The sequence below is a fragment of the Desmodus rotundus genome, chromosome 11 (genome assembly GCF_022682495.2).
Source record: "Desmodus rotundus isolate HL8 chromosome 11, HLdesRot8A.1, whole genome shotgun sequence".
Lineage (NCBI taxonomy): Eukaryota > Metazoa > Chordata > Mammalia > Chiroptera > Phyllostomidae > Desmodus > Desmodus rotundus.
This window is the reverse complement of record NC_071397.1, coordinates 68,194,351-68,221,968: the sequence shown is the minus strand read 5'-3', so window position 1 is coordinate 68,221,968 and position 27,618 is coordinate 68,194,351. Positions and strand designations below refer to the sequence as shown.

Below are 27,618 nucleotides of genomic sequence, written 5' to 3'. Positions count from 1 at the left end.
TTTCATAGTTTAAAAAGAATCTCTTTATTAAACCTGTTACAGTAGGATCCATTTTTTTAAAATATAAGTACAAAAGAATTCTAGGATTGTCACCCAAAATGTATTGATGAGCGATGGTATTGTAAGTTATTTATCTTCAGGTCCCCAAATTCTTTTTTTATTCTACAATAAATTAGGGTTTCTAAACCTTAAGCAAATTGGTTTTGCACTCCCCTTTCCACCAATTTTATCAGCTAGGATTCTTGGACAACTGTGGATATTAATGTGTTTCCTGGGATTATTTCAAACTATCCTGAACTTTTCCTACACTAATTTTTGTTAAAGGCATTTCCTATTAACCAAAGTTAAAATGTGATCTTTGAAACATTTGATTTCAGATTAAAATTATGCATAAAGCCGTAAGATATGCGTATAATTAGACAGTCGAGTCCGAAAATGAAGCGCTTCGCACCGCAGGATGGATGGGAGCGCTCACCCTCTCATTTTCTGGTTCGACCGCAGCTGCCCAGTTTCTTTCCAAAGGGGGCACGTATACATTCTAAATGCGGCAGTCCCTGTTCGGCAAAAGTCAATTCGGGTCTTAACTACTGTGGAATTCTGATAATTCCAGCAATGGCGAAGATAAATTGTATACTGCTGTTATATAGCAAAAATCAAGTAACATTGTAAGATTCCAAATGTTTAACCTGGGCGAAATGAGAATATTTCATTGAGAACATAGCATCTAAAAAAATAGTTATTGTTATCCAGTCCTAGGAGTCTCTAACCACATTTCTGCAAGTCCTAAACGTTTAGAATAAATGTAGCATTCAGATAATACTATACATAGTCCATGAAAAGAGTATATTCTTTTATTGTTTTTGTTCATACACGTTAAATTTCAAATTTCAATCATAAAATTCAATAAATTTGATTCCTTAATCATAAAAACTTGCTTTACACATTATTTACATGTCACCGAAGTCTACAGCCACACGAAACATCACAAGGACCTGACTCTACATGGTGCCATCACGCAACAGGAGGGAGCTGTCAAGTATCATACATTCAAAGAGTAACTGTAGATATGCACAGTGTGTTTGGCACTGACCGACAAGTCTCTCTTTTAACAGGCATTATTAAGTCTTAGTAACAATGTACCACAACTTGCTATTCACATCAAAACCAGCTGTCAAACTCTATACAGTAATCCTTTTTAAGAAACAAAGCCAAACCGGAATTGGGGCTGCAATTCAAACCCCCTGACTTCCTGCTATGCTCTAAGCTGCTGCTTATAATGTGGGTCTAATCTGATAACTTTTCCATTGTGGGGGGGTGTCAAGTAGAAACAATTTAAAAATAATATCCCCCAATAGACATAAAAACAGGAAACACTTTAAAAGTTTCATTCCTTCTTGGGAGTGCTAAGGGAGCCCCAATAACGCATAACTAGTGATAACTGCGGCAGGAATTAGGGAATGACCAATGCCATTCAAGTTGTGGAGATCGCACTAGTAACTGAGCTCCTGAGAAGTATCTGGAATGCCTACACCTGAATTCGGAATCTTTAGTGACTTCTTTTAAGGGACTCTTCCTAGGACTATAACAGACTCAGGTCACAGGTTATAGATTTACTCCGATGTGTGACGCTACACACCTATAAAATGGAAGAAAATGAAGTACAAAGACAACTATTAAACCTTTAGCGACTTTGGCTATATTCCACTGGGTATTTTGTTTTACTAATTTCATTTTACAAATATTAAATCACTTCAGTTGGGCCCATTAAATGTGATTCATTAAAGCTATACATATTCCAGAATGTTTAAAAAAGACACATATTTATAAAAGGCATAAATCCAGTCTTAAACTAAGGCCAAAAAAAAAAAAAAACCTCAACAGAGTATGGATCACAGTAGAGGGGGACAGAAATCAAAAATTCTCTGGTAAAGCTTAGAGATGCGTTGTAGCTTCACACAAAACTTTTAGCAATAGGCTGACTTAAAAAAAAAGTCTTACAATGTACGAAGAACTATGAAGTGCCAAGTAATGTCACTAAACCAAGATTTAGTTTAATCCTTTTATTTCAAGTATATTTTTAAAATCATAAATGGGGTTTTGTAATCTAAAATTGAAACATTTACTCTTCCTATCTTCAGAATCTGACAAGGAATTCCAGAACTCGCTTTACAAATCCAGTCCTCTCCTCTACTTTTCCGACTTCTGAGACCTGGTATTTAAACGCCCCCATTCTAAATGTACAATTTCATGTAACTACTACACACTTGTTAAGACTTTTCTGAAAACAGTCCAAATATAAAGAATGATTTCTGTCCAAGGATCATCAGTGAAGAAAGAAATATGAAACATCTATCAAAAAATTATTCATTTAAAAAACAACAGAACCAGTGCTGTTCTCTGTCATGAGAGAGAACATGTAAAATTAATTTACTTTTGTAGACTTTGGTGATGTTTTATTACCTACGCAGGCGTCAGCCTCACTCAGAGGTCTGTTCCACAGGCGCCATCAGGATTTCCTGCGCCAAGTCCCGGGCACTGCCGTGGTCCTGAATGTGCTATCCCAGAGAGGAGCGGGTTACTTTCGAGAAATGAGCTGCCTTGTAACTTCCCTCAAATGTTTATTTTAAATAAACATAGTTAATGGCAACATTTTTTAACCAACTTTGGATACTATGTAGCACACTGCCCACCAAACAAAAGAAAATCCAAACCTTCTTTCCTTTTTAGGAAACTTTCCACCTTTACTTTTAAGATTACAACTTCACCTTTTTTGAACTGCGTTAATACTTATTTTTTTTAATTCTGCATTTCAGTGTTGTAAGAGTTCTTTTTCAAATGATCCCCACACCCCAGAACAAAGACAGCAGATGAATACTCTGGAGTCACAGGGCTCACAACGATGAGATGAAAATGGACGGATATCTGAAAACAGGTGTTCCCTCCGCTCCACAGGTGAGCAAGTTTTTAACATGTGAACAACGCAGAACTCCATTCCTCCGGAAATCCCTCAAACGTAGAAAGCTTCCATTTAATAAGTCAATATATTATTCTTAAAAATTAAAGTTTGGTCACCAGGAAAGACTAAAAAAAAAAAAAAAGTGATTCCCCTCCCCTCCCCCAAAATAATAATAATCTAACGGCTCTAAACACCCACTCCTCTCCCTAGAAAAACAAGGAAGTAGTTGGGGCCGAAGCCTTTAAAGCTGAAATTTCAGCTCCTATAACATTACTGCTATTTGCTCAAAGGTGCAAGTCCATGTACTCCCTTCTCCACTACTTCCCATTTGTAAGTTTATTTCCACACACACACACATGCATACGCGCACACACACACCCACACATACTCTCAAGTAAGACACTTCTTTGTGTTTGTTGATAAATTATGAGGATTATGAACTAGGTGTATACTGGGTTTCATAGGTGCTTTGTAAACATCAGAGTCACTTGGGTCCTTTTCTCCAAAGCCTGAAGTCGTATTATGCAACCAGGGATTGCTACTTTCCCAGACGCTGCTCACACGCTGCATACTGACGAAGTGCTGAGAAAAAGTCCTCATATCTGATGTTTAGGTGGGAAGGCAAAGAACTGAAAAGAAAGCACAGGGGAGAAAAGGCAATTAGATGACACACTATGATTCGGAGCGGGAACCAGAAGGGTAACGACCAGAAGAGAGGTTAAGGAGAGAAGAAAGTAAACTACAGGCATGGAGAATGCGAACCATTTCTCCTAAATGACTGTTAAACTCAAAGTGAAACAGTTCAAGTTAAAAACACTCTTTTTCCACAGGAAGAGAAAAGCAACATGTAGTGAGACAGAGATTCAGAACCTCTTAAAGCGTAAGTTTGGATTAATGAAACTGGAGGTACATTAATAAAGAATTCCACTCAAATTTACTTCAGAAACTGGTCTCTGTCCGAGTTTCAGGGAGTAAAGCTGGCGCCCCCTGAACAGTTTATGAAACGCCCCTGGCAGAGCCGCACTGCACCCCTGCACGCTGCTGTGCCGCCGCCGTGCGGTGGGGAACCAGAGAATGAACCGTGTTTTCCCCACCACTTCCAGCTGCTCAAGGGGCAGTCACCGTGTGAAGAGAAGGACTTTAAAGCAAAGTGAACATACAACCAGAGGGTCCGGGATTCTAATTCTCTGGGCATTCCCACCAAACCTTAGCACAGCGTGGGGCTCAGGAAACTCTTGCTGGACCGAACCAGCATCAGTACAATTTTAAGTACTTACATAATCTCAGTCAACCTGATGTGCCAGGGAAGAAAGCCTAACGTGCTCTCCACAGGCCCAAACTTCAGTACTACATCAGGATCAGGAAAGCCACTTGAACCTTGGGAAGAAACACACACAAACTTAACATGCACTGCTCACAAATTAGATGACCCGAGCAAAGTCTGTTCATCACATCAGCTTCTTATGGCGTGAGTACCAGTCCTCTTCGGATGCTTTACTTGTATGTGTCCATACCCTCATCCCACTGCCCAATGTACACTTTCATATCTATGTCATTTCCAAATGTGACGTTTTCTCTGTAAGTTCATTCAACTGGACTGATTACCTGATAAAGAGGGATAACCCAACTCCCATCCTGAACCCTACAGGTAGCACCCAGCCTCCCTCCGCCAGATTTCATCGCTTTGAAGACTCATCTTGTGAGACTCTAAGTGTTCTCATGACGTCCTGGGGACCACATTGCTTTAAGGGCACAAATGCTTATTCTGGTCAGAGGCAAACAACTTCAGAAGAAAAGAAACTTTAAAAGTACCTATCTACTCTCCTTCCTTCTACCATGCCCCTCATCTTTATAGCTAAGGACCCAGAATGACTAACTCCCAACTACATAGTACAAATATTCTCAGTGCTCCCCAGAGCCTAAGCCCCCTAGAAGGGGAAAAGAAGACAAAGCCATGGCCATTTTTTGCTTTACAACCTCACTTAAAAAAAAAAAAATGCCGGGGCAGGGGGAGATAAAGATATTTGAACTCCTGTAAAATAAATCTTAAAATAAGTCACGGGTCTAAAAGAGGCTACAGTCCGAGACACACAGGTTCCAACAATGACCTTGTAACCTAAGTCTGTCACTAACTTTCCTGTCACACAGCCCCCCCCAGGGCTCAGTTCCTTCAATTATAAAATAAGGAGACTACATTAGGCAGGTCCATCCAGTAGTAATAAAGAATTATTTTCATAACAAAGTCCCTTTAAAAGTCCATGTTGGTAGAGTGAATGGATTAAGTAGAACACATATTCCTCTGCCTGCTGAAAAGCAAATCTTCTTTATTAAAAATATAGTAATAATAATAACAAGAAGGGACTTCCTGCTGATGTGGTATGAAGGATGTGATAAATACTCTCCCAAAAAAAAAAAAGTATTAAACTAGACAAAACCAATTACTTAGGGGAACTGGACACTAAGCAGCAGAAGACTTTTATTCTTTACAAAAACAAAACAAAATGAAAAATAGCAGCTAGAGCTTCAAGTTCAGAATAATAAGCACCTTGGTTGGGCTTTCCTGCCTAGGAATGCTCCCAACGCTCACATCTTTACTCCCAACCCACGGGAGAGAACTGCAGTTCACCAGCACAGGCTGACAGCAAAAGGTAATCAGGTTTGCTGCTTGCAGCCAAAAGACAGGGACCCAACTTGGAACTGGCTGCTATGAGCAGGGGGGCAGGGACAAACTATGGTTTTGCTAGCTAAAAGTGACAAACTCGAAAGGGAACGAATGAGGAAAACCCACAGCGTTGTTCCTCTGAGGATGTAGCCCCAGTTAGGGCAAGCAGTATAAGGGCCAGAAATTTAACAGGGAGATCCTGGAAATAAGGGCTCGGATAAGCTCTCACAGATTCATGGCTGATGGGGAAACTACACACACAGAGGGAGGAGGATGGGACGGGGGAGGAAAGGTAACTAATGCGGAGTGACAAGAAAGGCCAGTGAAATATAAAAGCCAAGGAGACATGCGAACTGATTTGAATGTACTCTCCAACATCACACAAAGACTTAGAAACCTTACAAACTCAGGGTGTTGAGCACAACCAGTGTGCAGATTACTGCCTGACACGTTAAACTATGTGGACACAGAAAGTCAGACTAAAAAATAAAATTAAAAATAGAAAAGCAGAGACAGCAGTGGTAATCTGTATTTACAGAAACACAATCTTATACTTAGAAAATCGTAAAACTCAACAAAAGGAACTACAAGAACCATTAATATATTTTAGCAAGGTTGAAAGACACAAAATCAGTAATAAAAAAGCCAATTGTATTTCCATATAGTACCAACAATCCGAAAATAAAGAAAATAATCCCATTAACCAACACACAGTATCAAAAAGAATGAAACACATAGGAATAAATTTAACAAAAGAAGTGGAAACCCTGTATCCTAAAATTATAAAACATTAAAGATTTTATTTATTTATTTCTTAGAGACATATGAAGGGAGAGAGAGAGAGAGGGAGAGAAACATTGATGTGAGAGAGTAACATCAATTTGCTGCATTTCATATACAACTAGGGACGGAACTCACAACCTACGCCTGTGCCCTGACTGGGAATCGAACCAGACAACCTTTTGCTTTGTGGTACAACACCCAACCCACTGAGCCACACCAATCAGGGCCTAAAATTACAAGACACTGTTAAAAGAAAAATTAGGGCCCAAATAGATTGAGAGACATATTATGTTAAAAATTGGAAGACTCAATACTGTTGGCAATTGTCCCCAAACTGAGCTTTAGATTCAATTCAGTCCCTATCAAAAGAGGTGTTTGTTTTTTTTTTTCATTTGGGGAGGAGGGATGAGGAATTGACAAGCTGACCCTAAAACGCATATGAAAATGCAAACGACCCCAAGTACAAAACAAACCTTTGAAAAAGAATATCAAAGTTGAAGGACTTACTACCTGATTTCAAAGCTTACCATGGTAGGTTACAGTAATCAACACAGTGTAGCATTACAAGAACAGAATACAGACCAATGGAACAGAATGGAACGCCTAGAAATAAACTTGCAGATTTATGATGCACTGATTTTCAATAAAGGAGCCATAGTAATACGACGGGGAAAGATTAGTCTTTTCAATAAATGGTGGTGGGAGAAAAACTGGTATCCGGTACCTCACACCATTCACAAAAATTGGGTCAAAATGGATTAGAGACTAAAATACAATAGCTAAAGCTATAAAAACTTTAGAAGAAAATACAGGAGAAAATAATTGTGACATTGAATTAGGGAAAAATTTCTTAGATATGACCCCAAATGCATGATCCACAGAGGAAAAAATTGATAAACTGGATTTTATAAAAAATTAAATTCTTTAATAAAACCATTAAGAAAAAGGTAAGCCAAGAACTGGAAGTATTTGCAAATCATATACCTTGTCACTGAAAAGATTTATACCCAGAATATATAAAGACCTCTTAAAAATCAATAAGCCAAATAACCCATTAAAAATAGGCAAAAGATTTAAACAAATGACAAAGAGCATGTGAAAAGTGTTCAATATCATTAATCACTAGGAAAATATAAATTAAAACCACAAGATACTATTACACAGCCACTAGAATGGCTAAAACTAAAACAAACAAAACAAAAAACCCCAAACTGACAATGCTGTATCTTGGGCAGTATGTGGGGAATCTAGGTTCCTTTATTTTTTATTTTGCTGGTGAGATGTAAAATTGTAGACCTTCTTTGGAAAACAGTTTGTAAGTTTCTTAAAACTTAAATATTCACTCACCACCTAAGCCAGCAATTTCATTGTAAGTCATCTACCCGAGAGAAAGGAAAACATGGCCACAGAGACACCTGTATGTGAATGGTCGCAAGAGCAGGACTCAAACAAACCAAATGGTATCGACAAAATGTGGTGTAGTCATCAAACAAAGCACTATTCACCAATAAAAAGCAATGAATTACTAATACATGTGATATGAATGAACCACAAAAGTATGCTGAGTAAACACAGCAAGCCATAAAAGACTACACATTATTCTATTTATATAAGATTTCTAGAAAAAGCTAAACTATAGTCACAAAACAGATCAGCAGTTGCCTCAAGTAGGGGGTAGGAAGGGAGCGATCACCTGAAGTCACAAGGGAACCTTTGGGAGTGACAATATTCAGAGTGTCTGCTTCTGCCAGGTTAATGAGTTAACTTACAGCCCACACACATTTTCACTTATCATCGCCCACAACCCCCGAAGGCAACACCCGGGCTCAGTACTGAGGCACTTCTCCAAAATACGTAAGGCAGAAAATGCATGACTAATAACTAAGGTTAGCGAAGACTATGTGAATGAACAAAAACCGTATGTCTATCGAAGTTATCAATGGACACAAATTTGTTAGAAGTACTGCCTTTCTTCAAAAGGATCAAGGTGCAACGCTATGAACAGGAGGACCGCAAAGTTAAGGCAAAAAGTTCCTAGGGCGCTGCGGAGGGAATAAACAAACTAAAGGCTTTTATATAAACAGTTGAGGAAAAAGAGGTAAAATGTTACATCTGGTATAACCTGACAAATACAGTGACAGTGGTATATTTGATATACCGCAAAATAAGGAACACTAAAAAAGGAGTCATAGATAACAGTAAGGTTACATTCTTGGGATCGCTTCCTAAATAGCTATTAAGTTCAAACTTAATAGAGAGTTCCAACCAGAAACAGGGAGGCGAGGGGAGTGATATTATAGTATAATAAAAAATACATATTTGGTCTTGTCCCAGTTTCCCACAGAGCTTCTAAAACCCCACAAATTTCCAGGGTAATAGAGGTAAGAAGAAAATCTTCTGTTATTCATAAGCCCCTTTCAGCCACAGCAGAGTTTATGCTAACAAGCTAACTCTTGGTAGGCCCCTAGAGAGCTTGAGGACTGGGGCCATTGCCAAAGGAATTAACCATGTGATTAGAGGGTTGTAACTTTCAGCCACCTTCAGGTAGGAGAGAGGGGCTGGAGATTGAGCTCAATCAATAATGGCCCACGACTTCATCAATGGTGCCCCGGAAATACAGCCTCCATAAGCCCCGCCTAGAGGACAGGATTCGGAGAGCGTCCTGGTTGGTAAACACAATGAGTGCGGTGTACCTGAAGAGGGCATGGTTACCAGATACCAACACCAGAGGAAGCATTACCACCACCCCCCACCACACCTTTGCCCCGCACACCTTTCTATTTGGCTCTTCCTGAGTTGTATCCTTTGTAACAAACCGATAAACATGAGTGCCTTCCTAGAGTTCTGTGAGCCATTCTAGCAAATTATCAAACCTTAGGAGGGAGTCCTGGGAACCCCTTATTTATAGCCAGCTGATCTGAAGTACATACGGGTGGCCGGAGAATTGCAACTGGCGTCAAAAGTGGGAGCAGTCTTGTAAGACTGAGCCCTTAAACCTGGAAGAATCCGACACTAACTCTGGGTGGCTAGTATTGGAATTAAACTGAATTGGTGGACAACAAGAGGGTGTCTGGAAAATTAGAAAAATCCATTATTGGTGTAGGAAAACCTCCCACGGGAAGGAAGGCCAACAAGCAGAAGTCCTCTTTTTAAGAATATTCACCATTCCCCACAAAAATCTTCTCAGGTCTGCCTTCGTTCCCAGTAAGTCCTTATGCAAGTGAGTTTGTAGTAGGCAGTCAGAGAGGCATGAGAGCAGAAACGACGGGCCAGGTAGAGGGTCACCAGGGCAGAGAGCCCCAGGGGCCTAGCAACTGGGCAAAACTGTAAGCCCTTGAATGTCCATTCCCTTAAGCATTAACCCCTGTAAGATGACATCTAAGCTTCAGCTTTGTTTCAGCTCCAGGACCAGAGAAACAGCAAAATCAGAGGGAGTGACACCATGGCTAACACCAGGACCAGCTGCACTAATGACCCTCTGGTGCCAACAATCAGTGGAGACCACAAAGGGGCGCACCTAGAAAGCTGATGAATGTTAAGATCCTCCCCTGAGACACTCAAGAGGGAGGACCCAGCACAACTCTAAGAAACATACCTTTGCCTTTCCCCACCCCCTTCTTTCCCCAAGGGTGTGCTCCCAACCCCTAGCATGCCCACTCTTCTTCTGACACTTTTGTCCCTACAGGCACACATCTCTCTCCCTCCCGTCTAAGCTCCAAGGGCCCTTCTACTACCACTGCAACTTTGTAAATAAACTTTTCTTTATACAAGTCTGTCCGGAAAAAGTCCAGCCATTGTTAATCTAAGAACAGTTTGCGCGACATCCATGTAACCTGGCAGCCAAGGAGAATGGACTGGAATGTGCATGCGTGAGCAATGGGACTTCACTGTACTAGCCTGTGGGGGGTAGACGCCATTGGGTGAGCATGTGTGCTGTGTGGCTAGAGCATTCAAAATGACTGAGTAGAGCAATGAATCTGCATCAAATTTTGGTTAAGCTTGAACATTCCTCCACGGAAACTATGGGCATCTGGTAATTTGCAGCTTCATCACAAGAACATGCAGTTTACGCATCACACCTCATGTAATTTTTTTGCAAAATATCAAATCACCCAGGTAACTCAGCCCCCCATAGAGCCCAAGACTTGGCACCCTGTGACTTCTGGCTTTTCCCAAAACTAAAATCATCTTTGAAAGGGAAGAGATTTCAGACCATTGATGACATTCAGGAAAATATGATGGGGCAGCTGATGGTGATTGGGAGATTTGTGTGAGGTCCCAAGGTGCTTCCTTTGAGGGAACTGAGGTGTCATTGTCCTATGTACAAGTTTCTGGTATCTTCTTCAATAAATGTCTCTCGTTTTCATATTACACAGCTAGATACCTTCTGGACAAACCTCATAGTTTGAGTTCCTTGGCTCTGAATTCTTTTCAAGCAGAACTTAAGAACTGAGGCTGCTGAACCAAAGTTAACACCTGGTGCCATTTTTCTGCCATTAACAAGCTGACTACAAACTTCATTATTTCAAAACCATTATCACATAGGATTTTTAAACTTCAGAAACATAACATGTATAACAACAACAAAATCAGGCTTGAGAATGTGAAAGGAACCTAGATATTCTTCTTTACACTGTATATCTGTGGGAGAAAACTAAAAACAAATATATACGACTTACTAAGTAAACGGTCTAACATATGTACATCCAAATCTGTGGGTTTCTGTTGCTGCCGGGCTACTAACTGGCAAAATTCCTGAGCAGCTCGCACGATATCTGCTTTTCCATCTTCTGGGGACAGGACCTTCACTGCTGATTGGCAATTTAACACTGGAGGAAAACACAAACAAGATATTAAAAAACACCTTCTTCCAGATATACTTCAAAATCGGTTTCAAGATACTTAAGTTCAGGCCAAAATAAATGTATCATTCTTACTGTAAATTGGAATAATTTAAGCCCTTCAATTTCCATATCAAAACATACTTAAACTACTTTCCTCTGAAGGAACCCACACATCACATTTGTGTAGGTATTTATATCCCACCTTCTTTTTAAAGTACTCAGAATGACCTTGTATCTGTGAATAAATCCTCTAGCAAACAGGAATTTTAAATATAGGGTATATTACAATTTCTGTAAGTCTAAAACAGCATCTACAATCATAGTACAGTTAGGATAACACAAGATTGAAGACAAAAAAAAAAAGACTAAAGACAAAAAATATATTTTAGTGTAACATGCAGTCTACAGCACATAGCACCTTATCAAATTTATGACTCTATCAAAGCTATTTTACAACTGACAGGAATCTAGGTAAGTGATAGCAATGCCAAATTCCTATCCATAGAGGTTCCTGCCAGCCCCACAGAAAAACCATTTCAATATTCTAGATCTAGCAATGTGTCTGTTCTTTGGATTCTCTTTTGAACTGATTATAAAATCTGTTTGGTTTCTGGTGGCTTATGAGTTAAAGAAAATCTTTAACATGTGTGCATTTTTTAATATCTATGAAAGTCATTAATTATTTATTTTTTCTTTTTATTGATTCAAGAGAGAAAGACAGGGAGAGAAACATCGATGTGAGAGAGGAACACTGACCAGTTGCCTCTTGCACGCTCCCTAACTGGGATCAAACCCAAAATCCAGGCATGGGCCCTGACTGGGAATCAAACCTGTGACCTGTCGGTTTGCGGGACAATGCCCAACCAACTGAGCCACACTGGCCTGGGCGGAAGTCATGATTTTATCTTTTCCTGAAAATTATTAACAAAATAAAGAAAAGACTAACCCTGATGATTAAAGATGGTGACAACAAAGACTAACAGGGCAAAATGAATAAATCAGTGAGTGACAGAATTTGCCTTGGACACAAAACACGTCTGCCAGTTAGATATTCAAGTTGCTATTAAGCTTACCTTGATCATCTTTGTCATTACTATTTGCAAACTCTGTTGAGTATTTTGAACAATCTAAGCCCAGAAGTTCCTGCTGTTGTTTTAAAATTTCATCCATCAATCTGGAGTTATTTCTTTTGAAAATACCTTAAAAAACAACAACAACAAGTAAATCCCAACATGAGTAATTTATCCTCTTTAATAATTACTGTATGTTTGCTACAAAAAAATGCTGGATCCAGAACATATTCCAAATGAAGTAGTGATGACTAATTCTAAACTAGAATCTGAAAGGAAACTATAACAAAACTTTGTTAATACAAGAGCTCGGCTTCAGGCTAAACAAAAAACAAAACAGGGGTAAATACTTACTGTCAATATATATATGACAGAAATTTAGAACTAGAAAGAAATTTTAAGAGATCATTTATTTGACAACTTTATTTACAAGTTAAGAAACAGAGATGTGATGTCCTTAAAGGTTTGGTCCAACAATTTCTAAACTGCCTCGATGGCCCAGAACCCATACTAACGAAATGTAGTGAATTCAATCTAATATGGAAATATACACTGTAAAATTGCTTTTGATCCTCCAACCATACACAGAAAGTTAAAACTTGAACTATCACATCATCAAGAAGGATGAGGGAACTATGTGACATACATTTAACATAAAAATATAAAGAGCTCTAACTAAAAACAAATAGCAGTATTTTGGCTATTTTCAGAGAAGCCAACTTTCTAATGTCCATAGCCTTTTTGGCCTTTGCCAAGTCACATATGATTTGAAAACAATTCAAAGATTAACTGGGGAAGAGAACATCGTAAATACGTAATAAAATAGCACAGAAGCTGCTGAATATGCTGTACATAAATGCCAACTTGGTAGAAAACGTGTAATAGCAGGTCAAAGATAAAAGCAGTCTCCTTTGGTAGGGGAAAGGCTCTGTAAAATAAGCAAGACTTGAGAGAGGGAAATGGGGAGGATATTTAGAGGGAGAAAATGCTTAAGAAAAAACATGGAGTGCTCAGAAGACAGACAAATGCTGCTGGCACGAGGAATCTGAGGAAGGGGGCAAGGGGATAGTCCCAATTTTTATTCCACTTTGCTCAATGGCTAACCGGCAATTTCTGAGCAATGTGGAATGTGTGGAAATGTATGTCTTCTGGAAAATTAACCCGGTAACAGTGCAGTGAAGGCCAGTCAGCAGACTACAGCAGTGGTCCATACACAAGTTGATGGAGCAATGGAAAAGGATTCATTACAAAGGAAAAATTGACAGAATGAAGAGCATGCTTTAATCAGAAGTGAACACAGAAAATTCCATGACTTTAATCCTTGGTAACAGAAAATGTGAACATACTTTTTTTCTTTTTTTTTAAAGTAGGGAAATTCTACAGAGAACTGGTTTGAAGGAAAAGATTAAGTGTAGTTTTACATAGGTCATTACAGAATATTTAGGTAAGAATTTATCATAAAAGTGATTAAGGGACATGAGGAGAGGATGTTCAGAAGAGGTCGTCACGTAAGTACCCCATGGGTAGAAATCTTACCTGTTTTGTTTACTAGGGCTCACATAGTGCCTGGTACAGAACAGACAACAAACACCACCTACTGAAAGAACAGGACAGAGACTGGCGGGGAGGGGGGGGGGGGGGGTTGGGAAAGCCTCTTTAGGGTTAAGTGACTTGTCAGCTGGCCCCTAAAGAACTAGGAGAATTTTCTTGGTGTGGGGCTGGGAAGGTGAAATAAAAAAAAAATGGAGGAAGGAGATGTAGGTAAGGAGATGACATTTGCGTCTCATTCTCAGTAAGGTGAGAGCCACACACACAAGAAACGATAAATAAAATTCCCAAAGGTAAAGACATTTACATGGAAAAGAGCAGAGGGGCTAAGGATGTGGCTCCTTATAAAAGCTTGCAATCCTGAAGACTCTAAACTGGAAAGATAAAAGATTACATTTCGTAACACCCACACCCAGAGCAAGACCCCACCCCCACCGCAGGCTGTCCTTCAGCCATCTCTCTTTGTTCCCGCACTCCCCCTTCTCTGATCCTACTTCCTCAAAGGATGTTAAATCCAATCCCGACCAGGACAGGGTAAGATGAGTGAAGCAAATTTTAAGAGGGTGCCCAAAACTCAGTAATGAAGACAAGTAATAACAATACATTATCTTTAAAAACTTAACATTAATGCAAAACATCCACGATGAACAAAACCTTAACATTTTAAGTAAAAACAGGATCAGCATTTGGGTTCTTTCATTTCCAGTTCATTCAAACATCTAATCCTACCCAAAAGTTCTGTAAGCACCTGAAAATGAACATATCTAAACACGGCAGCCTACCTTTTAAAGCTAGCTCTCAAGCATTTATATTACATCAAGTTTAAAAAAGGGTGGGGTGGGGTGGAATGTGAAACATGCATTTAGGGATAAGGTCTGGAAGAGAATAGGCAATGTAAGAGTAAACGATGGGACAATAGGTGATTTAAAATCATAACTGCTGTAAAGCTTTTATTAATTAATAAACAAATAAAAACCACAGCCCTTCTTCTGTTCTATTTCTAATAAAGGCATCCCCACATGCCCAGTCACCCCGGGCATGTACCCTACTCTCCGGAGAGATCAGCACCGCTCCACCAGTGTCCCATTAATACACAGAACCCATTCACTCTTCTACAGCAATGTTTCCTGTACCCATTTCCTTTTGTCCACTGTTGCTACTGTTTCGAGCAATAGTCTTCCTTATAATATTACAACCACCATCTAATGTGTCTTTCCTGCCTCTTCTCATTTATCACTAGACTGACTCCAAGATTAATCTTCCCTGGATACATCTTCCATCCCGCACTCTCCAACTTTAATATCTTCAATGGCTCCCCACATACTGAACATATATGAAGAACTGAAGAACAAGCTGCTCAGATCAGCATTAACATTCCAGCCTATGCTTCCACACTTGGCAGGTGGAAATAATTTATATTTATGAAATAAATGAATCTTTCTATTTCTCTACAGTGCCATATTGCCAGCAAATTAGATTGCCTTATATTCCTCCAAAAACACAGGGAGAGATGCCAACCTCTCGATTATTATGTTACCTACGCAGCCACACTGTAACATTACCACAATGTTACCACATTGTAACATTCTCCTAATTCTTCACAGGCCAGCTGAAATGTCACATATCCTCAACCCCAGCCAGATGTGCCTGTCCTCCTGACAGACTTTCACAGCCTCCAAATACACACATCTTGCTCAAACTCTTTAACAGACCAATATTCTACTTTTTATTATAATTATAGCTTAGCCTTCCCCTACTAAACTGTACTTAGTTGTGAACTGGTATCTTACTCATTTCTTTTCCCCTAGGGCACCTTCCACATAGCAGGAGTTCAATGTGATTTAATAAACTGAATTATCTGTACACAAAATGTCACCTAAGAACAGGAAAACCTAAACGAACATGTCACTGAATGGAATTTTTAGTTTCCAGGAACCTGTCACAATAAAAGTAGATACTTCCTTATTGCACACAGGCAGAAATTCTGTCAAATAAGAATAATATTACACAGAGATGTAGTTACAAAGACTTTCTTTCATAACGTTATTTTAAACAGAACCTCTGTCCTAGCTGATTTGGATAAAGAAATGAAATTGTTAAAAAGTAGTTTCTGAGATATGCTAAATGCACAGATAAGACAGCTAACAGCAAGGCTCCTGATGCCTCACAGACTGACCCCCATCAAGAAATCTGATTTTACTCTATGGTACTGATCTCAGTTACACATGGACAAGATTATCAGCTTACGATATTCTTCAGATTCAAGGCTACATGTCCACTTCACATGATACACAAGAAATGCAACAAGATATAAGTATGCCTCTCTGATTAAGAGAGGCAATTCCTCTAGCAATATCCTAGTTTATATGGAGATTCTTTCTCTCATATCAAAATCTACCTTGTTTGCTTTCATAGAATCTAAAATAAAGCCAAAATGATATAATAAAAGTAAAGAAACTATCACAAAATCATTTTATGTAAAAGGTGGTCGAGACTACATTCATTCAGGAATAACAGATCTAAGAGATAAACATTTGCAAATACTCAAAGTTTTGAAAAAACTGTATTTTACAGAATTACATAGTAGTAATAAGAGGCAAGAATTATTTCATCCCATTCTTTTACAGATGAGGAACTAAGACCCAGAAAGGTCAAGCAATTGTCCTTGGCCAGGAATCTAATAATTTGGCATGAAATCCAGGTCTCCAGGTTTCTAATTATTCAGTTCAGTAACTATTCCTGACACTGATATGGAATGATAAATCCACTTTACTATTAAATTTCAAATTCTTCTCTCAAAAAAGTTAAACTCCACAAAATAGAACCGACTTTTTTACAAATGAACATTATCTTTGGAAAAAAGCTAGGACTAGAGTTTGTTTAAATTCCTTAAGAATGACTTGGAATATAAAATAAGTTTTTGCAATAATTATTTAAAGAATTTGACATAGTTTTCTTGTTCTACAAGTATATCTCATGTGCTATCTCTCAATTTTCCAAGTATAAACTGCATTAAATATATGTGTGTGTACATATATATGTGTGTACATAAAAGATATATGGAAGAACAAAAAAATTTTACAATTTCCAAGAATAAAACATTAGGCTAGGAAAGCTGGACCTCAGAAAGACTATAATGTTTTTGGTGTTTCTTAATAAACATTAACTATGTACTTTGAAAGCCAAATCTACTTCTTTTTATATTCCAAGAAATACTTGTTTCACATTCTAATGCTAAAAACTATGTAAGATGTTCAAAGTTGAGACAATAAAGGACTGTCCCTACCCATCCATCCACCTTGCCATTATAACACAACTACTTCCAGTTTTTATTATTTCCTAGCCTTTGCCCACATGCGTGTGTAACCCTGGAACATGTGATCATGCAATTCTGTACCCTGCTTTCACCTGTATGACATGTGTCCTTCTCCTTGGCGCTAATTTCATGATTAATTAAATAATTACACTATTTAACAAAAAAGGTCTGCTGATGTTGTTTAGCTCCTAAAATACAAAAATCAATACTTCCCCAGCTAAAATCATTACCATTATAGGTACTGCAAATGCCCTTGGCATTTAGGTTTTCACCATATTCAAGGAGAAAAACATGACGGTATTACCAATGAACACAGAAATTAAGTGCAAAGAGGGGAATTATCAGAGATGTAGGCAAAGGTCTTATCCCGAAGAGGTCTGTAGGCCTTGGTCACGAGCTCAGAAACATTCCAAGTACAATAAAAAGCTGTCAGAAGGTTTTATTCATAGTTTGAATGATCAAAAAGATCACTTTGCTGGTGGGGGAAGAATGGATTGATTATACAGTAGCCTCCCTGCTTTCCAAGGTTTCAGTTATTCGAGGTCAACCATGGTCTGAAAATATTCAACGAAAAATTCCAGACATGAACAACTCATCAATCTTAAATTGCTACCTTTCTGAGTAGCCTGATGCAATCTCATGCCATCCCATTCCATCCTGCCCAGGACTGTTAATCATCCCTTTGTCCCGCCTATCCACACTGTACAGGCTTCCCGCCCACTAGTCACCTAGCAGTGGTCCAGGTTATCAGATAGGTTATCAGAGAGAGAGACCACATTGACATAACTTTCATTTCAGTGTAGAGTTACTCTATTTTATTGTCAGTTATTATTAATCTCTTACCGTGCCCAACTTATAAATTAAACTGAGTCACAGGTATGTACACTCATGTACTGCATAACAATGTTCAGTGACAGACAGGTCACATATAAGATGGTGATCCCATAAGATTACAATGGATTGTAAACAAAAAGTTTAATTGCAATGCTGAAAGAGAAAGGTGGACCTAAGGTTTTGAATTCAGCTGCTCTGGGTAATTTAAATTTTTAAAAAAGACTCCGCATTCTGTCTAATCCCTTGTGCCTACCCATGGCTAGGGGCCAGGAGTTGGCCAGGTGGGGAGCCCAGAAGCCTGCCCTGCCACTCCCTGCACAAAGACACAAGCACACACTCTTCTTCCTAGACACAAACTCCCTTCCCTTCCTTCTGTCTTTATCTCTTTCCACCTTGTCCAGTTCCTCGCTCTCTCCTTTCTCCCCGCCTTCTTCACTCCCTTTCATTATATATAAAAAATATATATATGTACATATATACATATATTTTTTTTCTGAATCTCGAGCTTTATGTCTCTGGGTCTCCTTCATCTCTTTCTCCCTTTGTTTTTCTTCCCTCTCCCCACTACTGACGCCCACTCCCCCTCCTAGGGAGCCTTCCTCCAGGCCTCTTCCTGCCCCACCAGCATGCACACACACACACTTTCTCTTTGACACTGGATTTTTACTGCACCTTTTCTATGCTCGGGTATATTTACAGGCTGTACCATATAGACCAGGTGTGTAGCAGACTATACAATCAAGGTTTGTGTAACTACACTCTATGTTTGCACAACAACATAATCACTTAACAGCAAGACACACTTCTCATAACATATTCCCATCCCCATCATCAAGTGACACATGACTGTACGAATAGGAAAAACTATAATGTATACATAGGATTTGGTACAGTCTGCAGTTTCAGGGGGTATTGGAATGGATCCATCTCCGTGATAAGGGGGAGGGGCTACCGTACAGGGGCCAGAATAAAAATGAAGACCAATCAGGAGACTATAGCAATAATCCAGGCAAAAGAAAGTAACAACCTCGGGGAGCTGCAATGGAGAATCCAAACAAGTGAAAAGTTTGGGATATATTCTAGCAGTAAAACCAAGGATACCTGTTGACAGACTACAGGTGGAACATGGTGTAGGAAAAGACCTATAAGTGACATCTAAGTTTTAGTTTAGCAATTGGCTGGAAGGCAATAGTACGTTCTGAGACAGGAAAAACTGAGAGCAAGGCAGAGATCAGCAAACTGCTGCTACTGGAACACAGCCACATGGCTGCTTTCTGGCTACATCAGCAGAGTTGAGTAGTTGACGTAGGGACCATATAGCACACTCAACCTAAAGTATTTACTAGCTGTCCCTTTAAGAAAAAGTTTTGTGGAGCCCTGATCTAGAAGACAGAGGGAACAATGAACAACAGAGAGACAAGGGCATACATACAGCACAAAACTCTAGGGCACTCAAGCATCTGGAAGTGGGACAAACGAGGAGAAGCAGACATAAGGCTAAGAGGGAAAAGGCAGTGAGAAAGGAGTAAATCCAACCATGTGTGTCACAGGGGCCTGGAGAAAAAGTATTTCAAAGAAAGGGAATTGGGTATGTATGCCCTACCCACCTACTAATAGCTTATACACCGTTTTCCAGAATTGGGTATGTACACCCTACCCACCTCCCAACAGATTATATACCGTTTTCCAGTGCCTCACTGGAGTCTTCAAAAATGTCTACTATACTAGTTAAAACAACATTTTAGAATCACAGGTTTCAATATTTAGACTACCTATACCACACTCAAGCATGACACATTCACTGGGTCATAAAGCCACGATGAAATACTTTTTTCAACTTAAACAAGGAGTTTAATTAGACAAGTCTTCAACCAGCAAATCTTATCTGTATCCCTTAAATACTAGCCTCCTTTAAAATTTATGAGAAATAAACAATTCTATAAAATGAGACTTTTAAAAGTCTCATTTAATATATTTTCTAATCTGATATTCAAATTTTTACTGTGTTTATTCGTTCCTTCTATAGAGGCAGATTTAAAAAAAAAAAAATCCAACATCAAGTATTTATAAGGACAAGGGAAGCAAAGGGGAGAAAAGTGAGGTAAACACTGAAAAAATACCTCTTAGTTGAGAAGCATCTCTCCAATGATGGAATTAAAGTAACACCTCTTTAGGAATAACTGCAGTCATTAAAGTACCTTACCTTTTTTCTTTTTAAACTAAACATCTATGTAAGTTACCTAATGGCTACCCTCATTTAATCCTCTAACAATCAAATTATAACACTACTAAAGGCAAACTTCAGACAGGAAAACATACACTTATAAAGCAATTATTTAAAATTTAAAAAAAACTGCCACTAAAATTTTAGATGAATGAAGTAGTCATAAAATAAATCTTATAACCCACTAAACAGTTTTACTTCACGAGAAAGCCCCAGGAAACCTCATCAAAAACAATTATACTGGAATGAGCATGTTGTAGCAAAGGGAGCAGATACGCGTGACGGTGGCACTGTCTAACAGAATGAGTGCTGGGTTTTAAGTCCCAGCTCTTCAGCTAAAGAAATGTGTAAAATGAACAGGCCTCAGAGTTTCTCAGCTTCTTATTAAATACTTAAAAAATGCAATTATCTTTACAGACTCTGCTCACCTAACAAATAAATAGTTCCATACAAAGCAGGAACCCCATAAAGTTAAATTTATCTGTTTAAAAAAGGAAAGTGAGGCCTATGACTTACAGGATGAACATTTATAATAGTGGTATGAACAAAATTCTATCTCCCTTTAAATACCTTTTGCCAATTATGTCCATCCTCTGCAGAGAAGGACCACTTTACCAAGGCTCTACGATGACCATAGCAATCAGGAATAGTACCAAAAGTGATTGTACTGTGGTCACATTCTCCCACCAGTAGAGAAGTCAGTATAGCACAATAGTTAAGTACAAAATCTTGGGAATAAAATCTGATTCAAATTCTAGATCTTCTCCTTGCTAGGTGTGGGTTCCTGCTTTCTAAGTCTCGGTTTCTTGATGTATAAAACTGCTGATGATTTCATGTACCTCTTTGCACTGTATCTGGTATACAGTAAGGGTTCAACAGAATAATTATGGCTACTAAGTAAAGGTTTATTTTATACATTGATCAAGTAGTATGGTTAAATAGAAGGGCACACAGACAATGAGGTCCTTTCAAAAGTTAACAAAAGCAGGACAGAACTCTCCAAAGACAGCACAAGTGGGGGAGGAACAGTCAAGAGAGGCTATCTAGGAGGTGACAGTCCGATGGACTACAGGGATCTATCATAGCCTCCTGACAGGTAGCTGCTAGCCCTTGGCAGAAAAAGGAGAAGAGGACATTCCAGAATGCTATGACAACTGTGAAATTCTGAGCTAGAAGTGAATCATAAAAAGGTGAAGGTTAGGCACAGAATGCTCCTTTAAATGAGTTACCAAATAAGGAAAACCAGGTATACTAGTTTCCCTTGTTTGCTACACTAAAGTGTAATCACACTGTTATTTCAATATTCAACACTTCTGGCAACTCTTTATTTCAAAATAAGGAAAATGCTACTTAATAAAATCATAAGTGTGATAGCATGAGTCAGTGTGCCAAATAAGTAAACTAGGAAAAACTATGTTCATTTTCCTCCATTTTTTTAAGGCTTCGGGGTAGTATTTGTGTTGAGAAACAACTTATAACTCAGTTAATTATTCTTGTTACAGAAAATGCAGTCTTCCTTTCCACTTAAGGAATACATACTGACCACATGCATAACACCAAGCTATATTCTATAAAAGAAACAAAAATGAGGATGAGAGGTGTCTGAGGAAATTACAATCTTGGAAGGAAATCCGGGAACATATACTCATGACTAATACTTTACAAAACAGAACTACCTTTAGAGATGTACAAAATTCTAGGAGATTCAAGGCTGGAGGAAGACTAAGAAGGAAATAGTCAAGAGAGAGAACCCCTATGACGTGACAATTAGGAGGGACTCATTAGGATCCATGACAGCCTTTTGACAAGTAGATGAGCTTTCACCAGGAAAAGAAGGCAGCACTTTGGGACAAGGGAACATCAAGGAACCTAATTGTGGATGCAGCAAACAGCAAACAGAATAGTAAGAAATAGGTTGGGAAGGCTGGCAGTACACTGGGCAGATCTTTTGAGACTGAGTGTGAGAAATCTATACCCCAAAACCATTTCATAAGCCACCTTCTGCAGATTTACAACTGTGAAATTCACAATAAAGAGAGCTACAAAATAGATTTCCTTTGTCTTTTATCCAGTTCTCACATAGAAGTCAATGCCATACTCTGGATCACTCAAACCTATCCTAAGTAATATTGAGACTCACCACCCCCGCCCAAAAAAAGACTCAACCCAGTTTGTCCTCACTTATAAAAAGGAACATAGAAGATGAAAAAATTGATGTAAGGCAAGAAGACCTGTATTAGGGCCACACTTTAGAGTACAAATGTATCGTTTTGATAACAATAGAGATGCTCAGGTCCCATTCCCTCATTCGGTCTGATCAATAATTGCGCTGAATCTGTATTTCTTACAAGCATCCCCAGGGGCTCACTCAGAGAGGGTCCACAGACCGGGTCTTGGAAACACTGCCCTACAGCAAGGTTCCAGCATGGCCTAGCTGGGCAGTACGAACAGGTCCTATCTCTGAAGACAGTAATGGGTGTCAGCACCTCGGACCTGGGCACACTTGCAGTGAGGCCTAGGCAGGTGTAAGCGCCCTTCTGACTGTACCACCAAAAGCCCCAAACTCCAATTTGTGTACCATCCCAGTTACAGTCATTCTTGAATTATAATCATAAGAAAAAAACAGCCACGTCTCCCTCCATACTAGATTTCTGAGCTCAAGAAATTCCTGGGAGAACAACTCCAATTTCTGAAGGATGAAAGAATTGCTGTCAGAAATTATTACAACAAGTAATATTGCAGGCAGATGGAAAATAAAAGAATCGGTTTGTTGGCAGGAGTGAAACCATGGGCAATATCAATGGATTTTTTTCAGTCTAAGGATTAAATATAATTTAGAGCCAATTATAAACAGAATGAATATTCATTCTAAAACTTCCACTCACTAGCATGTGTATATACATATTTGCTTGTAATAATCTCTAGCAGCTATCCCTAATTTGAGTGTAGACTCCTTCAGAGACACCATTTCTGGTACTTCATCGTTCCCCAGTACTTTATATCACAGAAGGTACTCAATAAACCTGAGATTAGAATTTTTTTCTAAGTTAAATATCTATAGAGAAATAGCTAAAATGGAAGTTTGCTAGGGAAAACTGAGTAAAGCTGGGGAATCTATACTTCCTCTGCAAAGAAGAACTTCTCACGCACACCCACAGGGCTTGCTCCCTCACACGGATCGGGACTGTACTCATTGCGGGTGGAAGACTGCTGGCTGGAGAATTCCAAGAATATAGAGTATTCCCGTGTCAGAGCAGGCGGCTTCAGAGCACATGCAACAAATGTTTAGCAGAGATTACTGCAGAGTGGTGGAGAAGCCAGTTCTCCAAAATAAAATTAATCTGTCACTGATTGTCTTTATTATGTTGCCATATGGAAACAGTTAAAATCATTTCAACAAAGCTTTATAAGTAAAAAGTCACTGAGGCTTTCCTAAGCCATTCCATGTAAAACTCCGCCCCACCGCCAGCACTCACTTTCAACATTTTATCCCCTTCCCTGTTTTAGTTTTCCTCATTACACTTAGATCTAATACACTACATATTTCACCAACTTATAATATTTGTAGACTTCCACTAAAATTTAAGTTCCATGAACAGAGGGATTTTTGTCTATTTTGTTCACTGCTGCACCCACTTGTCTGGAATAGTATCTGGTACTTAACAGAAGCCCAACTGTCACCTGGTAAATGAATAAATGAATGACTCAATCGATCAAAACCAAGAATCGGTAAATGGAGAGTCTCTTACTTTAGACAATGTCCCTTAGGAAATAATTAAAACAGATTTCTATTAGGACACAAGAGCTCTCAGTTACTTCACTGAAAATGCTGTGTGAAATTCCTTTCGGCTGTCAGTCAGTGTTTGGTCAGCTGGAGTTCTTCCTCTTCACTATCAATTGTTTTCTTACAGTGAATATGGCACAGGACTCTTCTGAATTCCACCAGCAATTCAACCGGAACTGCTGAGCAAGGAAGTGAGTGTGGCAACACTACCATCCGTGCGAGCAGGCGGTCCCGCGTTCAACCCCCTAGCTCTCCATTTTCCTTCCCACTAGAAGGTACAAGGCCCTTGCTTCACAAGACTCACCTGGACGCAGGGATCGACTTTTAAGTTAATTCACCACACAGCTTAAAGGCTTACCTAGCTGTCATTTCTGCTTCACTTACTGTTTCCCAGGCAATGTGTTTATCTGCTACATGATTTCCATTCTGCCGAGCTCTCTGGCAAGTTCCGCGAAATGTCAGCCGGAGTATATTAAACTTTACCCGACAGGGCAGATCACCGTTGACGACGGCAGGCTCCCCAGACATCACATCACCACGGCAGGTCCCAGGGCAATCAGAGTTTACTCTAATACCCTCTGAGAGTCAGCCGGGCCTCTGCCCACCCTTCTGAAAAAAACCCACTCAAACCACCTGTCTGATGAAGACTCAATACAGTGTCTACGGAGCAGACCAGTAATTTGAGCTACTGAACAGAGAATAAAACATTAGTTTGTGTCCTTCACACCAATACTCCTAAGTCCTCTGTTCGCCACATCATTAAGGAAGTTCCACTGCTTTCAGGGTCTGACTGAAACCCAACCCTGGCAGCTACAGCCTTCCCCTCCCTTACCTCCTACTCACTCGTCCCTAAACCCCATCTCTCTGCGGGACCTTCTCAAGCTCCCCCATTCAGAGCGCTCTCCGCCTCCCACAGCAGTTTCTCACTCCCGACATTTCTTGTTACTGACCGTGTCATTTCCGTGAGTATGTGGCTACTCCCTGCAGGCCTGAGAGTCCATGGAATTAAGTGTAAGATTTCAAGAATAATAATGCTGATTAGCACAATCCTTTAGGTTCGTAGCCACCTGATGAGTATTTACAAGAATTCCCTATGGTGAAAATGCCCTCAATCAAAATTATTAGAGGACAATTACTGTGTCAAGTACACGGTGGCCAGCGAGGACCGCGGACCCACCCCGGTCACCCCAGAACAGGTGTGCGTTTTCTTTACCCCCCTTCCGGTCTCTCAGATAATTTGCATGAACTCCGAGCAAACGCCACCCGGCCCCAACCACGCGGCTTGGGCGCGAATCCTCCGCAGCCCGACCGCGACTTCAGATCAGTGCCTCGAGCCTTCCCGAAGCAACTCGGAAGTGCGATAAAAGGGCACATCCGCAGAGCAGCACAGACTGGCTACAACTCACTATCTCTATCGCTACCTTTTGACTGTGGACAAATCAGTGACTGCTGCTGACCGAGCTTCCTCACTTGTCAAACAAAGGTATACAGATACCACTTGCCTTACTTAGGAGTTATGAAGAATAAATATTTTTAAAACGTACAGACAGCGACTACATCGAATTCAGGGGCTTAGTAGGTGTCCAATAAAGCTTCCCTCCCTCGAAAGCGTTAACACCGTAACATGCACTTAAGGGGCCGGAGCCGGGAGGTCTGCGGTGAGCCCCGGGTACACCTGCCGGATGTGAGGTCCCCGCGATCGGAGGCGCCCCGGTTCCCCTCCCCGCGCCAGGCCTCACCTTGGTGGTCGTAGACGCTAATGTAGGAGATGCCCACGGCCATGCACCACACCACGAGGCTCGCGATGTCCGAGAAGCTGGTCTCCTGCTCCTCCTCGGTGATCACCAGGCCCATGTGCACCGGGAGCTTCTTCAGGGAACGGCCGTCCGCCCGCCAGCGCAGCCGGGGGTGGGGGGCGCCCAGGCCCGGCCCCCCTCGCGGGTGCCGGTGCTGACGACGGTTCCTGCCTACAGCCGGGGGCTTGCGGAGCGTGAAGACGAGCGGCGCTAGGACCGCGGCGGTGGCAGCGCGGCAGCAGCGCCGCCAGAGCCAGTTCCAGGTGCCGAACCGAACGCGGAGCCAGTAGGTGAGCGTGCGGTGCAGGCAGAGCAAAGCGTGCAGCACCCGCCACACGAGCTCGTACAGCCCCGTCATACTCTCGTGGCGCCAGGCTGTCCTACCCTCCCTCCCTCCCACACCCGCGGCGCGAGGGCTTTTTATCTACCCCTGCGGCCCCCGCGAGCCATCGCTCCGCGTTCCCCTGTGCCCCACGTCAGAACCCCTTCCTACTGTCTACACCTCACCTCGCCCACACCGCCATCTTCCTCCGGCTTCGGCAGCCCCACCCCCGCTAGCACAGAGACGGCTCTGATTGGTCGGCGGAGAACTCTGACGTGGCTCTGCCCTCGAAGATGTGGCCTAGCCCGGCGCGGCGAGAGAGAAAGCGCGCCTGGGAGCTAGATGGGTCAGTGACCCCGTTCGCCCCCTGGTGGCCTGGAGGTTTAGAAGCGTTTGCCACTGACACAGGCGCAAGACCCAGAAAGGTGCAGGTCCTCGAGGTAGGAGGGGTGATTGCAACGACGCAACGTCCCTTGGGTCCTGGACGTCTTATACTATCCCACGGTCCTGCCAGAAAAGGTTTTCAAGCAGTTAAAGTCGTCCAGGGAATTGGGAATTACAAATGCCAGAAGAACCTAGGGGTGGAAAGTATCCCTCAGTAAGTGTTGATGCTGGAGTCAACCAGGGTCCCTTAATGGAAGTGTGTGCAGAGGCAGGAGCGTGGCCCTTAGAGAGGTCCTGCTACTGTTCTTTGGTCAAACCTTCTAGCTAAGCTAATTCTTCTAAGAGTGGGGATGAGAATCCTTAGTAATGTTCCTGAGACATAATTCAGCCCATATCATTCCCCTCTAAAGGGAATCCTTACTGGCTGTCCATTGCTTAGTACATAAGAGAAGGATCCACCCTCGGCAATCCAATCACTTCATTCTTTTATTCACTCATTCAGCAGCAAGCCATTACTGACTAGCAGCACCACTAACCTCAGTCACCACTACTATTCGAAATACACTGCCTGTCCAGCCTCAACGCCCTCTTCACACAGCCTAATGTCCAGCCAATCTGGACTGCAGAATGCTCCTCCAGGCCTGTATGGACCACAGGAGCCCACCCTCGCTCCATTACTGACACCCTGCCACATTCCCCTGATGTATTCACCGCTCTGTCCCAAAGTTTGCCACTCCTGACAAGTTAGGAGCCGTCAGTCTCACCTCTGCATGGCCAACTGTCAGGTGTGCAGGCAAATGCTGGCTGCAACTTTTGTACATTTTTGAATTTGTAAATTTAAGCAAAGGGGTTCTGGCCCCATTTCCAACAGGCAGTTCCAACCACAGGCATATCCTGGCAGCTCTCCCCAGTTGTTTGATTTTGTTTCTCCTAGAGTATCCAGTGGTAAGTTGACAGGTATCCTTACTTAATGGTGTTCCTCCTCCTAAAAGAAGATCGGGAGAGAAGAGGCCCACTTTTCTTCTTTAGCATCTTTCAGTAGACTAGGAATGCTGGTGCCGGGTAGTCGCTCCTATTACTGGTTGCTTCTCTGCA

General features: G+C 40.9%; 1 protein-coding gene across 1 annotated transcript; it reads right to left on the bottom strand.

Annotated features, from left to right (window-relative positions):
* Positions 1-26,378, bottom strand: NUS1 (NUS1 dehydrodolichyl diphosphate synthase subunit). The gene is made up of 5 exons (XM_045188713.3): positions 25,761-26,378; positions 12,319-12,444; positions 11,081-11,230; positions 4,234-4,333; positions 1-3,585 (listed from the first exon to the last, which is right to left on the bottom strand). The coding sequence occupies exons 1-5, from the start codon at positions 26,173-26,175 to the stop codon at positions 3,495-3,497; spliced, it is 882 nt and encodes a 293-aa protein (XP_045044648.1). The 5' UTR covers positions 26,176-26,378; the 3' UTR covers positions 1-3,494.
* Between the last annotated feature and the right edge of the window lie 1,240 nt (positions 26,379-27,618).

Excerpts from the sequence above, each read along its gene's own strand:
- NUS1 (XM_045188713.3), bottom strand. The coding sequence starts at position 26,175 with ATGACGGGGCTGTACGAGCTCGTGTGGCGGGTGCTGCACGCTTTGCTC. Across the intron at positions 4,334-11,080 it reads TATGTTAGACCGTTTACTTA|GTTCAAGTGGCTTTCCTGAT; the intron begins GTAAGTCGTATA and ends TTTCTTCCCAAG. Across the intron at positions 3,586-4,233 it reads ATCAGGTTGACTGAGATTAT|TTCTTTGCCTTCCCACCTAA; the intron begins GTAAGTACTTAA and ends CTTTCTTTTCAG.